The sequence below is a fragment of the Opisthocomus hoazin genome, chromosome 14 (assembly GCF_030867145.1).
Source record: "Opisthocomus hoazin isolate bOpiHoa1 chromosome 14, bOpiHoa1.hap1, whole genome shotgun sequence".
NCBI lineage: Eukaryota > Metazoa > Chordata > Aves > Opisthocomiformes > Opisthocomidae > Opisthocomus > Opisthocomus hoazin.
Window position 1 is genome coordinate 11147677 of NC_134427.1, and position 16265 is coordinate 11163941.

The 16265-nt window shown below is 46.6% G+C and overlaps 1 protein-coding gene across 3 annotated transcripts in view; it reads left to right on the forward strand.

Moving 5' to 3' along the window:
- The window catches only part of MED12 (mediator complex subunit 12), a 37241-nt gene that overhangs the window by 10787 nt on the left and 10189 nt on the right, over positions 1–16265 (forward strand). For all 3 annotated transcript variants that reach the window (XM_075435127.1, XM_075435128.1, XM_075435129.1), the window contains exons 12-33: positions 62–188; positions 831–1060; positions 1500–1580; positions 2492–2665; positions 2936–3080; positions 4045–4163; positions 4282–4425; positions 5176–5339; positions 5599–5730; positions 7958–8185; positions 8387–8531; positions 8822–8942; positions 9639–9740; positions 10452–10565; positions 10850–11013; positions 13771–13950; positions 14135–14206; positions 14506–14666; positions 14758–14919; positions 15005–15116; positions 15365–15454; positions 15893–16002. In XM_075435127.1, the coding sequence (XP_075291242.1) occupies positions 62–188; positions 831–1060; positions 1500–1580; positions 2492–2665; positions 2936–3080; positions 4045–4163; positions 4282–4425; positions 5176–5339; positions 5599–5730; positions 7958–8185; positions 8387–8531; positions 8822–8942; positions 9639–9740; positions 10452–10565; positions 10850–11013; positions 13771–13950; positions 14135–14206; positions 14506–14666; positions 14758–14919; positions 15005–15116; positions 15365–15454; positions 15893–16002 (3077 nt within the window). The remainder of the gene's footprint in view (positions 1–61; positions 189–830; positions 1061–1499; positions 1581–2491; positions 2666–2935; positions 3081–4044; positions 4164–4281; positions 4426–5175; positions 5340–5598; positions 5731–7957; positions 8186–8386; positions 8532–8821; positions 8943–9638; positions 9741–10451; positions 10566–10849; positions 11014–13770; positions 13951–14134; positions 14207–14505; positions 14667–14757; positions 14920–15004; positions 15117–15364; positions 15455–15892; positions 16003–16265) is intronic.

Below are 16265 nucleotides of genomic sequence, written 5' to 3' on the forward strand. Positions count from 1 at the left end.
GTTTATGGATTGTGAGTTTCTCCTGTGTGACAGCAGTTGGTACTTTTTTCTGTTTCTACAGAGATGTGGGGACTCTGAAGTTGTGGATGAGAAGGGCTCCATCTCCTCAGGCTCTCTCTCAGCAGCCAGCGCTCCTGTCTTTCAGGATGTCCTTATGCAGTTCCTTGACACTCAAGCTCCTATGCTAAGTATGTGATAAGAACTTGTGGTCTTCCAGTTTCTAGCTTTCACTCTCCTGCAAATTTTCAATTTGTGTGCTATTCTCTTGTGCGTAGGCCTTGGAGGTACCTAAATTCTCTCTCTGGCTTTCTTGCAATCCAGCACGTACCTTGAAGAGGGAGGGAAAGCAACCTGGAGGGCTAGGTGATGGAAAGATAATGCAGAAGCACTGCTGTTCCCAGAGCGTTGGCTGAGAATAAACAAGTATAGCCTAATCATGAGTTAACTCAGGCTGAGGACTAGAGTGAGGTTTCTAACTACTAAGTAACAAAGTTGTGGAATAGTCTCTCAGTGGAGGTACTGCAAACAGATTAAGGCGGACAGGATACAGCTCTGAATGATGCAGGCTACTGTCTGTACACCCAGGAATGGCACTTCCAGCCTAAAGTCCTATGCCTTTGGTCTGAGAGACTGGAGAGCTTTTGACTTAATTGCTACCTGTTGAAACTGAGCTTTCTGCTTTTAGTCCCTGCTGTAATCTCAGAACTGTATATCAGTCACTTACTATGTTGCGATCTCTGGAAACACTTTCTCTAGCCCTAGGTTAGGTGGCTGATGTTGCTCAGTGTTGCAGAAGAACTCTGATAGCACTGTCTGTGCTGTCATTTCAGCTGATCCTGGGAAGGAAAATGAGAAGGTGGAGTTCTTTAACCTGGTGCTGCTGTTCTGTGAGCTAATCCGACATGATGTGTTCTCTCACAACATCTACATGTGCACGCTCATCTCCCGGGGTGATCTTGCCATGGATTCTCATGGGCCTCGCCCACCCTCACCCTTCGATGACCCTGCTGAAGAGCATGACAGGAAGGAGACAGAAGGAAACAGTGGCCTCAAGCTAGAGGTGAGAGCACAAGCACCATGGCCCTCCTGTACATGTCTCCATGTTGTGCCTGCATGTTTTTACCAGCTTTTCAACCTTCTTGCTATTACCTGCTGGAGGATGTACCAGTGACGCATGCTTCTCTTTCCCCCAACCTATTTCCTTAGCATTTCAGTTTCAAAAGCAGAAGGCTGTGTTTTAAGTGGCTGGAAAGGGCCTGCAGAATGTAAAGCGGTAGACAAGAAAATTTTGCACCGCTCGGAGCAGAGCCACATATGATGAGGTGCTGTGTGAGGCCTGTCCGTGTTTTCAGTGTATTAGGTCCAAATTGCCAGGCACCATGGATGTGTTGGCATATTGCTGTCGCTGTTCAGTGTGGACATCAAGTGCTGTAGTAAACAAATACTGTCATGTTCCCTGGTGCATCACTGAGATGTAAAGGTGCTCGATCTGTTCCCAGGACGCAGGTCTTTCTGAGCCCATGGACATTGACCACAACTCCAGCATGCTCTTTGATGACATGGAGAAGACAGACTTTTCGGTATGTTCCTGCATTTTTCTACCTGCTACTCAGTGAGTAGGTCAGTATGTGGTAGTGGGAGCAGGGTCAGCACCTGCCTTGCTTTTGTGTGAGTACTCCTTCTCTACTGTAGAGCCAATATGCTGGAGTGGTTGGGTTGTAACGCAGCTGACACTGTAAAAAGGTCCATATAAGTTGTTAATACAGGTCAGGATCCATCAGAATAGAGTGAGTCCAGTCATTCCTGGGACCTCTCACACTCTGGCCACTGCCAGCCCAGTTTTTGGGCAGGGTAGGAAGTGGGCTGCTTGGAAGTGGGTGGGAAGTTGATGACCATGACGACACCAGGAGATTGGGATTGACCAGTTACTGTTGGCAGGGGTTTTCTTGATCACTGGGGAGAAGGTGTAGGTCTGCTGTCATCGTCCTGTGTGGCCTTCAGTACTTCTCCAGTTTTACAGGTCTTCATAATATTTGTGGGCATAGTTCCTGGTTGCAGAATGCTTTGAAACGCTTATTAAAAAAATAACTTGTGGTGGTTGAAAAACCCCTGAGTACCTACATTCCTCCAACCATTTCTGGCCTTTCAAGGTACGTGTTAGGTAGGTGTGATGTGCACAGCTATATGGCTTTCCCATGGCTTTTCCAGGGTTCTCACTTGTTCCATGTAGGTGGTTGTTACTGAAATCCTAAGTCGTGGTTATTTGTTTTGTGTTGTTTTTAACTCAATATACAACATGGACCAGAAGCAGAAATGGGTAATAGAGTCTTAGCACATTGTCTTGGTCATTGCCCTAAGAACTGGATGTTTCTCCCACCCTTCCTCTTCCTGCTCCTTTTTAGGCCTGAGCAAATCTACCTTCCTTCAGCAATCCTCACTGTTGCGTGACCGTGTTCCCTAACTACCTTTTCTTGTTCATATGTCTCCCTAGATGTTTTCTCCTCCAATGCATTGTGAATCTAAAGCCAGCCCTTCCCCTGAGAAACCAGATCCTGAAAAGGAAGCAAAGCCTCTGCTGAAGGATAAGTCTGTAGAAGGAATGCTAGCATCCCTGTATGACCAGCCTCGGCACATCCAGTATGCAACACATTTTCCTATTCCTCAGGTAGGAGACCTGCTCGTAACAGCTCCCTTGTTGCTGCCTTGTGCTCTGATCGTGAGGCCACTGTATTTCCTTGCGGTACTGCTGTGGATGGATAAGGAGCAGTCATGCTTTCCTGCTCTACTACAGGAGGTGATATACTTAGGATGTCTCCTTGCTTGCTCCAGAGCAGCTTCTGAGATGAAGTTTTCTTTTTCCTTTAAGAGATCCAGATGTGAAACAAAAGATTCAGTCTCATAGTTGCTAATGCAGATGTCTCTTTTGGTTCCCTAGGAGGAGTCATGCAGTCACGAGTGTAACCAACGGTTGGTAGTTCTTTTTGGAGTTGGAAAACAACGGGATGATGCTCGGCATACGATCAAGAAAATAACCAAAGACATTCTGAAAGTCTTAAACAGAAAGAGCACTGCAGAGACGGGTTAGTAGAACTTGAGTCGCTCCTTTCTTCTATTATTTCTTTCTACTGCTACTTCAGTAAGAGCATCTTTGCAGTTGACTGGCTCCTTTGTCTGGAGTCTCACAGGGAAAGGATTTTATGTAATCTACAGTGTCTGGTAAGATGTATCAGTCACTGGGAGTCTGGAATGGTGCTCTGTTCCCAAGCATACTAACCAGCAAGTAAGACATTTGGTTTCCTGCTGAAAATATCTGTTTGATTGAACCGTTCTTCAGAAGAGGATTAAGTCATACCAGGTTCAAAGTGAGACCCTGGCCAAAACTTTAGCTTTTCAAGTGTTATTTTCTGTAGTTATAGCATTTAGATCTTTGCACAAGAAGCAAAGAGGACTTTGCCTATGCATATTTGGCAAAGTCCTTGATTAAATATAGCATGCTGTTACACATGGGGCACATGTAAATGCGTGGGATGGGAAAACTGGATAGCTGTGTCAAAATCAACAGAAAGCCTCTGACTTCCGTCAGCTGAGAATCTGGCTACAATTTTTGTTCTCTCTTCATCTGATTCCTGGAAGGCAACTTGAAATGTGGTAAAAGGATGATTCTTTAGAAGATGGGATGCTCTGACAAAGAAATTTTGAGGCTGAACATCTCCAATCCAGAACGTCTGTTCTCATCAGGGAATCAGTGTACCTCTAAATGGAGAGAGAAAGTATTTTCCCCCTCCAAGGAGTAACCTGACTTGGGATAAACTAGATGTTAATGCTACTGTCATGCTCAGATTGGGAATTCCTTCCTCAGCAGTTTATTGTTTTGAATTCGAGATGATCCTTATCAGCTTAAGGTCTGGGACTCAGGCTTTTTGGCTGTGCTGCATGGCAAGGGCTGATCTTGCTGAGGGACTGGCAGGTGCTGATGGCTGATGTCTAGTCCTCCTCTGAGGAAGGTAGCCTAATACTGTTTTCTGATTCTCCCAACTTTGGTAGGTGGAGAGGAGGGCCAGAAGAGGAAAAAGAGCAAGCCAGAAGCATTCCCAACAGCTGAAGATATTTTTGCAAAGTTCCAGCACCTTTCTCACTTTGATCAGCACCAAGTCACATCTCAGGTATGAAACTTTCAAGACCGCTTTCCTTGTTGGGCCCTGACTGTGTCCCTTTGCGTTACTGACAGCAGCTTCCTGCAGGGGAAGGGAGATAGTAGCGTGTGTCATCTTGCACTTGCAGGTATCTCGCAATGTCTTGGAACAGATCACCAGCTTTGCCTTGGGAATGTCATACCACCTGCCTCTGGTGCAGCACGTGCAGTTCATATTTGACTTGATGGAGTATTCACTTAATATAAGTGGTCTTATTGACTTTGCTATCCAGGTAAGTGCAGTGTGCTCAAATGCTTCCTGGGGAGGGGCTCATCAGCCTCAAAGGCAGCAGAACTGTGCTGCAGTTGGGCTGCTCCTGGGTTCGTTGGCGGCCCTTTGACCTGTGTCATGGAGACGGTCAGATTAGGTGGTCATTGCGGTGCGCCTGGACTGCAGCTGTTGCGAGTCGGTTGTTTGTGGCAGGTAGTGTTACATGTTCTGTTCCAAGAATTGCTCTTCCAGAGGCTTCAGGGTTGCCTCCAAAGGACTTGTGTTGCATATCTGTCCGTAACTGCAGCAAAGGCCTTGTTCTGAGTGAGAAGGGGACCGTCTGTCTCTGGCAGCTCTCCCACCTCGCTCCCCTGAAAAGGTCCTTGGCACATGGCAGGACCTGCTGCCTTCTGGATCCTGCTAAAATCCTGTTACTGTTTCTGCAGCCTGTGCCAGGTGTCTCTTGAACCCTTGCTATGGCTGCTGACAGAATTAAGGCCATTAGCCTTAAAAAGGGAGCCGAGTGAGATTTATGCAGGACAGAATTACCAGACAAGCTGCCTGCTACTATCTGTGGTTGTATTCCAGTCACCCTCTGATACCCAAGCACTGACAGCCCCTTGTACTGCTTAAGTGACATCTCTAGGCAGAAAGTGCCTACTAGTCCCTTTCCTGGCAGGTCCTATAGGCTGTGGATGTGGTGTGCGTGCTCCATTTCTGACCATACCTTACCCCTGTGGCTGTTGAAGGGTTTTTCTGTCATTGGGTGCAGTTGCTGAATGAACTGAGCGTGGTGGAGGCAGAACTGCTGTTGAAATCCTCCGACCTTGTTGGCAGCTACACCACCAGCTTGTGCCTGTGCATCGTGGCTGTGCTACGGCACTACCATTCCTGCCTTATTTTGAACCAGGACCAGATGGCTCAGGTCTTCGAAGGGTAAGGGAGTCTTCCCCTCACCGTGTGGAAGGAAGCAGCGTGTCTTCTGGGGGCTTGTAAGGGGCAGGGGTTATATCTGTGTCCTTCCTCGAAGGCAGCAACTTTGTGCCTGAGGGTTCAGCTCACAGAATTTGTGGGGGATGGGATACGTTACCTGGTGAGCACTGTTGCTGTGAGCTCAGGGAGGTATCTATGTAATGAGGTTATTCCTTCAGATTTTCTTTTTATGTTACTCCAGCATTTTTTTGTCTCTGTACAGTCTGTGTGGGGTGGTGAAACATGGCATGAATCGCTCAGATGGCTCCTCAGCAGAGCGCTGTATCCTGGCCTATCTCTACGACCTGTATACCTCCTGCAGTCACCTCAAAAGTAAATTTGGGGAGCTCTTCAGGTGAGTGTGAGGCAGCTGGGATGCAGATCAGTATAGCACCTTGGCTTAAGCTTTGCCTGTGATCTTGTTTGATGGGATTGTCCCTGAGATACTCTCAATGGGGAACTGAAGTCTTTGGAGTAGTGCCTGTTTTACAGGCAGCAGTGACCCAATGTATAATCTTGACTCTTAGATTATCAGGTTGTTTTTGCTGAATAGCCATCAGTAGTCCTCTGCACCTCTGTAGGTCTGTTCTTACCCCACTCCTAGAGCACAGAAGTAGAGACAGGCCTGTTCCTACCAAACTCTCATGACTGAGCAGTTCATCCTAAAGGGTGTTCTCTGCTTGTGCTCACCTCCTTTAATAATCCTTGGACTGGTTCTGAACCTGCTCTGCCTGGTTCTGGATTTGTTCCTGTGCTACTCTGCCCTCCTTATCCTTGTTCTGCCCCTGTTGGCTCTTCAGATTCTGCTTCTGCCCTTTGCAGTTCTTCTCTTGGGAACTGTCCCCCCACCAGCTCCCTGTGAAGCTCCTCCCTTAGCAGCCTAAAGATGGAGTCTGCAGATCTCCCTGGCTTTTTGTTTACATGATCATGTGAAGGGCTAATTCTCCTGACAGCTCTGTTTCTTACTGCAGTGCTTCACTTTGTCTTCTCTCACAGCCCCTGCTCCCTGTTAGTGTTTCCAGTGCAGGCGTGCCATAGGGACTTCTAACCCTCGGCGTTACCCTCCATTGAGGGGCTGTGAGAGGTGTCAGCTGGCTGAACTTCTGGCTGCTGAGAGCCTTTGAAGTCTCTCTCTGGACTGAACTGAAAGCAAGAGGGAGTGCTGTGGTCGCAGGTGCCTTGGAGTTCTTTGAAGGAGTTGTCACACAGAAATGAGAAAGCAAATATTAGTCTAACTGAATTCCCAAAAGCTATTCAGCAAGGCTTTAAAGTAAATGGCCACAGGTAAAAGGGAATGTCCTCTAGCAGACGAACAGCAGGTTAGAGATGTAGACAAGGAGTGGGAAGGGGTTTGTATTTTGAGGGTGATCCCTCCCTGAGGAGTCCGGTAGGACTCTACTAGTGCTTGTGCTGTTCTATGCATCAGAAGTTGTATGAGTGGCAATATCAAAAGTTTTAATATAACTGTTATTCAGGATATAGCAATAGAAGTTGGCTGCAGATTGTTGGAGTAGGACGCAGTGATGGTGACCACGTGGTAAACTCGCAGGTGAAGTTTAGCATTGTTAAACATAATATAATGCACGTAGGATTGTCCTTGTTCCCTTCCAAACTTTGCAGTGATGGATATATACTACTGGTTGGATAAAGGATCTTTGAGCTGTAACAGATACATAATTGAAAATGTCATCATTGTGTTCAGTGACAGTCAAAAAGCAAATTAGATGTTAGGTATTGTTTGGAAAGGAAAAAAGAGAACAGACCAGAGAACATCATTAGGCTACTACTGAAGTCGTGGTACAACTGTGCCTTGTGGTCTGGGGGAGCAGACTCCAAAAAGCATGTAGTGGAGTTAGGTCCAAAGGAGGGTGAGTGGATAGGTGATGAGAAGTTTGGAATGACTTGCTTGTGAGGAACTGAATCTCCTCCCCACAGAAGAGGAGGAATGACAGAAGTTTGTGAAGTTCTGGTTGATACAGAAAACAAACAATGTGCAATATGTCTTGCAATACAAGCACAAAAAGGAACAAATAGAAAATAACAAATGGTAGGTTCAGAACAAAAGAATAAACTTCATAGTTGTTGTAGTTAACATGGAACTTATTCTATGTTGTGAATGTCAGAAGTCTACTGGATTCAAAAAGGAGGTGGACAAATTTGTGGGAGGAAAATCTGTTGAGGAGAGCATTATCTTTAACTCTGAAAATGTGCGAGCCCCGAGTTGCAGCAGGGTGGGGAAAGATGTTGGAGCAGTACTGCCATATGCCTGCCTTGTACTGAAACTCTTCTCTGGGCATCAACTGTTCTGATGGCAAGGGCTGAGCTAGGTGTTTACCCGATCTGACCTGGAATAGCCCTTCCCATGCTATGTTCGCTGACCACACGGGTGATTTCCACGTTCTTCCACAACAAAGAACCAGCTTTGCTCTTTTGGGAGAGTCTTTTTTGGTGCTCAGTGGTCTTGAGTTTCCACATGTTCTTGCCCAGGGTGGGCTTGTCTTGCACATGATTGCTTTGCTTACCAGAGTTCAGTGGAAGCTTAGCTTTTTGTGTTCCTAATCTCTCTTTACTGTCCTGTTTAGTGACTTCTGCTCCAAGGTGAAGAATACAATCTACTGCAATGTTGAGCCATCTGACTCCAATATGCTATGGGAACCAGAGTTCATGATTGACACTATTGAAAATCCATCTGCACATAACTTTACGTACACCAACCTGGGCAAGAGCCTCAATGAAAACCCAGCCAACCGCTACAGTTTTGTCTGCAATGCACTTATGCATGTGTGTGTGGGACACCATGATCCAGACAGGTGAGAGGCACAACTTTCATGGTTCTGCTGAGGTAGTAAAAACTTTAGGTGAGGATAAGAAAGCTAGTAGCAATTCCTTGGCTGTCATAGGGTGTGAGGAAGAAGAAGCCAAGGCTGGGGGTCCCTTAGACTGTCACTGACCTGATGGCGTGCTTAAGTGGGAAAGTTGACCCTCTGCTTCTTTCATTATTTATTTAACAGGGTGAACGACATTGCTATCCTGTGTGCTGAGCTAACTGGCTACTGCAAGTCTCTAAGTGCCGAGTGGCTTGGGGTGCTCAAAGCTTTGTGCTGTTCCTCCAATAATGGGACCTGTGGCTTCAACGATCTCCTCTGCAATGTTGATGCAAGTGCAAACATTCAAAAGGGGAAAAGGAATTGAAGCAGGAGTGGAGGGATCCCCTGGGAGAAGGCAGAAATGAACAAGGGATGGAGGCTTTGTCTTCTGAGGACAGGGGAAAGGCTTTGAATACCGGGGCTACCTTTTGGTGTTTGTTGCAGCCTGGGCTGATCATGGACATTGACCTGGGGTTGTGGGCCCTTATACCCCCCAGCTCCTAGGCAAGCTGAGGAATTCCTGACAGAGGGAGTGAGGCAGAGGCTGTTGTGATCACTGGCTGATCTCCTTTCTTCCAGGTCAGTGACTTATCTTTCCATGATTCCTTGGCCACCTTTGTTGCCATTCTCATTGCCCGGCAGTGCTTGCTGCTGGAGGACTTGATTCGCTGTGCTGCTATCCCCTCACTCCTCAATGCTGGTAAGTGCATCCCTGCAGAAAGCTGGTCTTAGTCTCAGTCCTGGTCCAAAGGTCTGTGCTTGATGGATATTTTGTAAACCCCATAGTTGGGGAAACATGCCTCCAGTACTTCTTTTGTAGTATGGTACTTAAGGATTGAACATTTTGCGTTAGAGTTTCTGGCCGTTTGGTTTCTATCAAAAAAGGGTTGTGCTAAGGTTTTTCAGTGTCTTGCTTTCTGGAGTTTGTGTGCAAGCTGAAATAAGCATGGAGAGATGTTACCAGCCACACTGTCTGACCAATCTACTCGGCTCTGAACTCCAGTGGTACACCTCCCACTGCTGATATGGTTCAGCTTAGCATTTTGGCTAGAGCAGCCGGCTGACCAGTTGGGCCCACAGCCCCTAGGTCACTCTGCCTTTACTCTGCTACCAGCCTTCCTAGCTTTGCTCTGGGGATTGCAGCATCCAGACTCTGACAGGGTGAAGTTGGGAAGATGGAGCAAGCAGAATGTAGTGCATGTCATTGGGGATAATACTGATGGATTTGCTCACTTGCATGTTAATTGCTGCACATGCTCCATAAATTTAAATACAATAAGGCTACTGCAGTTTCTCAACTGGCTGCTCCAGGGCAGTGCACTGTGAATAGCTTTTGGACTGAGAGTCAGCTGTCCCAGTGCCTAGGAAATCTCAGTGAATTGTTTTCTTTACATAGCCTGCAGTGAACAGGACTCAGAACCAGGAGCACGTCTGACCTGCCGGATTTTACTCCATCTGTTTAAGACTCCGCAGCTGAACCCATGCCAGCAAGATGGCAGTAAGTGGATGAAAGTAGAGCCTTTCTTTATTGTGAAAGTGCTGAGGCTCTTGCACCCCAAGAAAAGAGATACTGGATCCTGTGATTAGAGATCATGACCTGCTTGGTTTGAATAAAGCAGGCGAAGCCTGATGCACTTCTTTCTGCAGAGGACAAAGAGCAATATCCTTCCATTTATGTTGCTCCATGGTAGCTAGGCATGTTGGGGAGAAGGCCCTTGGAGGCAGGAAACCAGCCAGTAGAGGTGGCCTTGCTGTCGCTAAGCCATTAGAGCAGTGATCACTTCTTCTATGTCTAGAGCTTTGTATAGCCTCTTAACTTGGTGCCAGAAGCCGCTATTTTACAGCACTCCCTTTTTGTCTGATGATGGAAATAGTCCAGGAAGCTCTGTTCATGGCTCCTCATTAGTATCCTGATAGCTCAGGTCTCTAAGCCCAGCCTGTATTCTACGTTAGGGTACTGTTGGAGCTTAGAGTTCATGACACAGGCACTGCTCCCTGTTTGGATTTCATGGCTCAGTTGTCACAGCGTGATTGGCACTATGCTTTGCAAAACTTAATTAAATTGACCTCATGTTACAGCTGGGAAAAGGACTAGCCTCAGGATTCTCTGAGCTGGATTCTACAATACTGACTGGCACATAATTCAGGCAGCTCCGGAGCCTGCACTTTTCTCACTGGCTATTGCCCTTCCGCATTGTCCTCTTTGCAGACAAGCCCACGGTGGGAATCCGCTCTTCCTGTGACCGTCACTTACTGGCAGCTTCCCAGAATCGTATTGTGGATGGAGCAGTCTTTGCAGTGCTGAAGGCTGTCTTTGTTCTGGGTGCGTACCTGTGTTAGCCTGAACCTGTACGAATGTTTTTTGGGGGAGTGGGAGAAAGGCACTGTATTGCATGTGTTGGCTGTACAGAAGGCCAGAGGAGATATGTTTTGGTGGATATGTGGCTCGTCTGAAGCCGTTTGGTTGAACTGTAGACGTGCTTCGTATCTCTTAGCTGCAGAGAGATCACTGGTTGCAGAGAGAGTTTACAACAGCTCAGGATGTTTTGTGTGTCAGGCTTTGGGTTTAGCATTGATGGTTAAGTGACACTTTTGCTTTCCTTGTAGGAGATGCAGAACTGAAAGGCTCTGGCTTTTCCCACCCTGGAGGTGTCGATGATCTCATGGATGATGAGCTGGGCACCAGGAAGGCCGGTGGTCGGGTGGTAACTGTAGAAACAGCTAGCTTGGATATTTATGCCAAGTATGTACTAAGGAGTATATGTCAACAGGTGAGTCTGTCCCATCTCTAGTTTGTCGTTATCCCTTCTGCAGACAGATATATCCCACGTGACTTTCTGCAGATTGGATTTGGCAGGTATTTTGTTGAAAGATCGGTAAAGAATCTGTGATGTGATGGTGCTAAGGATTATTCAGAATTAGCAAAAAATAGAGGCAAACAGTTGTCAAGAATTAGGTGTTGCAGTATGCAGGGATTACACATCCCCTTTGCGATGGCAACAGCACAGGGCTCGTGTCCAAGGAGGGAAGTGCTAGGAGTGGTTTGCTGAGATGTGTGCCGGAGGCAAAGAAGATAAGCGTGAGAAAGACAGTTTGTTGAAGTGATAAATGGTGCCTTTCAGAATGCAGTTCAAGTGTTGCTTGCAGCTAGGCTGTTAATGTATCCCTGGGCTCTGCAGTGCCCTGCTTAGTTAATTAAAGGAACAAAAACAAAAATCTTTTGTTTAGCCTAATCTGACAGCACTAGTATTTCTGTTCCTTTGTGGAAAATTGACATTTGAGGAACTGAAACCTGGCTAATAAGGTACTTGGTTGCAGAGTGGAGTGGCTGTTGCCACTGCTATATGAGAATGGGTGTTGAAGGATGTTGTTGGCCTTGGTTGCATATTTATTCTGTCAACAGGAAAGATGCAGAGGTACAATTTGAAATCTGTGTTCTGCATTACCATTTGAAACTTGTATTAATTCAAGTTGTGTTACAATTTGAAACCTATAGGAAGTGTGTGTGTGTATGTGTACAGGAGGGAGTAGCAGTGTCAGGTATCACTACTTACACCAGTTGTTGGCAGCACTGGTTACGTAGGAGTGAGCAGTCCAATGGACACTAGTGCATACCACCAAATTGTGCCAGAGCCATGCAGGGTTCCTGCAGCTGTAAAGGGCTGGTAAAATGATGTGTTTAATATTAGCACTTCTAGTGGGAGCAGTGTATGCTGCAGAACTCACACTGTCAATTCTGAAATATCTGTAGAATGCCTTAAAGTGAAAGTTGTGATTTCTCAAACTCAGAAAATGTTGCATCTCATATTCAGGTGTGTATTGTGTAATAGACTTCATCATGAGGGGGTGGGGAAAAGGAGCAGATGATAGAATTATGGTAAAGTTTTCTTAGGTGCAAATGATTATGACGTAGTTGCTGGTCTGCCCTTTAGCCTCTTTAATAAATGTAATTGTGACTGGCCTTTTGAAAAGGTTGATTTCAGAGACCTGTGGTAAACCACAGTGGGAAGCAAGAGGAAGGCTTGGGTCAAAGGTGCTAACCGGAATCTGGTGTTTGGGATGGTGGAGTTGTCTGTTGCACTTGGAAAATGTGATCATAGCGCTCTCCTGTGAAGAGGGAGATGAAGGTCATATTTCAGTAATATGAGGCCTGCGGAGGTGGCTCTTTTATAAAGAAATGTTGCACACAGAGAGAGGCTAGAAGTCCCGGAAGGCTGAAGTTGGTAGTTGACTTCATACTTATTTGTGAGATTATACCAATAGAGTGGATCAGAGACGAAGTCTGAATTCTTGTAGGAAGCTGAGCAAGTGACAAAAAGGGTCTTCCCAAGGATATGCATGTTAAGTGCGCAAGGAAGAGATGTTTAAAGATACTATGATGTAGCGATACTGAAGGGGAGAAATGCAGTAGGCGTTGCAGAAATGACCTGATCTCATGTATTGGCAAAGTGGAAACTTCATCTGGGCTGAAGCTGAAGATTTAGGCTGTGGTTTCACAAGGATTTTGAACCAGAGGTTTAGCCTTTCTGATCTTCGTGCTTAGAGTGCTGTCTGCTGCTGAGAGGGACTGTTCCCAGCTTTCTAGGCTTAGCACCAGCACCTGCGCTTCATAGACTGGATCCTTATCTCTTCTCCTCCGGCTGTCACTTCAGTGGAAGAATTCTCTTATCAGGCTTGCTCTGCAGCTGCAGAAGTGCTTATATAGCAGTCCTCTGTAGATTTTGATTTCATTAATTTCACAAATTGATTTTTCAGTATGAAAAAATCCTGCAGTAGTGAATGTTGTAGGTTAACTGTAAATTGTGTGACGAAGTACCAACCTCGTGTTTGTTTTGGAAACTGCTGCCTTTATTATTATCATACATTTAGGGACCACCAATTGAAACTGAGAGGCTGACAATAACAGACTTCTGTCTACCTTCTCCTCACGAGTTGTGACTTTAGAAATGGCTTGCATCCAGTCACTTGTTTCCCCTTCCAGGCTTTGAGAAGTCAAATCATTGGTTTTCACTAAGAATGGCAGTGTGTTTTCCGTCGCTATTTGAGAATTAAGGGGTGTGCTTTTCCCTAAGACATGGTCTAGTTTAACCTTTGCTGCAGCCCTGAATTATTTAGTTTACTACAGCTCCAGGGCTTTGTTGTGCAGGAAATAGACCAAATAATTTTAAGTGATCTTTTCTGATCTTTTGAGCCCAAGTGACAGCATTGATGGAGCCTGGGCATGTCAATGACTGTGTACTGTTAAATCATACCAATATTTTATCAAAAGAAACAGCAGCTACTGTGTTCCACCACTGCTGACTTGTCAAAAGTTGATGTTTCCTCTGTTGTGATTGCTGTGCTGTGCCTCACGCCTGCTGAATCAGGATACAGTTCATGAAGAGAAATGATTATCAGGCATAACTGCGTACTAATAAGGTTTTTGTGAGTTTGACATGTTCCCTGCATCTCTCTGAGACTGAAAGCAAGGGTGTTGGTTTGGAATCAGGCATCAGTTCGATTGTGCTGACTCTGCTGTCATCTTGCAGGAGTGGGTAGGTGAGCGGTGTCTGAAGTCCCTCTGTGAAGACAGCAATGACTTGCAGGATCCTGTCCTGAGCAGCACACAGGCACAGAGGCTGATGCAGCTGATCTGTTACCCACACCGGCTACTGGACAATGAGGAAGGAGAAAATCCTCAGCGGCAGAGGATTAAACGCATCTTACAGGTGCGGGCTCCTGGCAGAATCTAAGAGTCTCCTAGTAATTGCTGATGTAGCGTTAGTGTGGAGTTGTCCAAAATGCAGCCCTCTGAGGGGTCTGACACCCATTATCATGGGAGCTGGGGGTATGGGTTGATGTAGTTCGAACTGAGAGAAGGGCTTACTTGAAGTTTGCATGCATATGTTGCAGAATCTGGACCAGTGGACCATGAGGCAGTCCTCGCTGGAGCTACAGCTCATGATTAAGCAGACGGCAAACAATGTGAGTTTCTTCTCAGAGGAACCATGAAGGGATTTGTGTTGCCACTGTTGAAGTGGCTGCTTGTGAGGTGGTGACGAGGTGGCCTGGCAGAAGTGGGAATAAGGAGAATGTAAACAGGCAGGGAGTCAGGCCTGTGAAAGCTGAGCATGAGAAGGATGCAATGAGTCTGAGACCCAAAGAGCTGCAGCCATGGGGAAGTTGGCAAACTGGGTTTGTACTGAGCAGTGTTGGAATGTGCAAGCTCTGTCAGTGAGTTCTCTCAGAGAAGGACTTGGCTGTCTTTTCTTCCCGATCTCCAGGAGATGAACTCCTTATTAGAAAATATAGCGAAGGCCACCATTGAGGTATTCCAGCAGTCAGCAGAAACCAGCTCTGCTAGCTCTGCTGGCAATGGAGTCAACAATATCAGTAGCTCAGCAAGTGCTGTGCCTGCCAGCAACAAATCCAAACCCATCCTCAGGTAGGTGTAGTCCCAGCATGCAGCTGCCTTGTAGACAAGTCTGAATCGTAGGTCGGACTGCAAACTGCTGTTCTCTCCTGTGTTGTCACAGCTCCTTGGAGAGATCAGGAGTGTGGCTGGTGGCTCCTCTGATTGCCAAGCTTCCAACATCAGTGCAGGGCCACGTGCTGAAGGCTGCTGGAGAAGAACTGGAGAAAGGACAGCATCTGGGGTCATCGTCCCGCAAAGAGCGGGACCGCCAGAAGCAGAAGAGGTGAGTCCTGGGGAAAGGTCAGGTGATGTTTGCTGTGCTGATTCCCTGGCCTGGCAGTATAGCTCCATCCGTGTTCTCTCTGCAGCATGTCCCTCCTGAGCCAGCAGCCATTTCTGTCACTGGTGCTAACATGCCTGAAAGGACAGGATGAGCAGCGGGAAGGCCTCCTTACCTCTCTGTACAGTCAGGTCCAGCAGGTGGGTGTCTTGCTTCTCCCCTTGCTTTCCTGAAGGGCTTGTTCTTCCAGCAGGCAGGCTATTGGGCATGTCCTCAGGAATGTTGTCTGTCTGATTATGTGCTCAAGAAGACAAAGATCTTACCCTGGTTGGTATACAGTGCTTGAGCTGACCATCTCCAAGTCACTGGACAGTGAGCAGTACAAGCTGCTTTCTATAAACTTCAGCATAAAGTTTGTGAGGTCTGACCTGTCTTCTAAATTTCTTAGATTGTAACGAATTGGCGGGAAGATCAATACCAAGATGACTGCAAAGCCAAGCAGCTGATGCATGAGGCCCTGAAACTACGGCTGAATTTGGTGAGCAGTTGCAGGAAAAGAGCCTAACCTTATGGGGTGAAGAATTGTCTGCTTTTTTTCCATTTTTTGGAACATGCACGCACTGGAGGGGCTATATATATATCCTGAGGCAAGGAGGTAGGAGAGGCACTTGTGTTTCTTCTAGGTCTTGAGCCTGAGTGGGATAGGGTGCATGGAAAAATTCCCTTGCTCTATTTCAGCAGAATGAAATCCACAGCCTTGGTCTCTGTTTTGGAGACGTGCCTTCCCATTTCAATGCTTTTGCAGTCCACAGCACTAGTACACTTGCATCTGAGGTTTATCCTGCTGACTGCAGTCTGCTTCAGCTCTCAGAGTTGCTGCGGCGCAGGAGTTGCTTTGGTTTTGTCTCCTTTCTTACTTTAAAATCTTAGTGTTTCTTCATGGTTTCCTTGTGACTGAACTACTTTTCTCTGCCAGGTGGGGGGAATGTTTGACACAGTTCAACGCAGTACACAGCAGACAACTGAATGGGCTGTGCTTCTCCTGGACATCATCAGCAGTGGCACCGTGGACATGCAGTCAAACAAGTAACTTTCTGGCTGACTTCTGATCCATATACTTCCCAAGGGAGGCAGTCATTAGCGTGGCCCCTTTTCTCCTGCAAGCCAGCTGTCTCTCTAGACGATCTGTCAGAAGTACTGTGACAGCCGAAAGAGACTTCGGAGTAACAGCAGGCTACAACCTAGGTCCTAGTATCCAAGTGCACTCTGACATATCCAGAGCAAACTTGGCTTTCCAGATGAGGAGAAATAAGCAGAGGAGAGCTGAGTCTGGACCTGCTTTTTGGAGA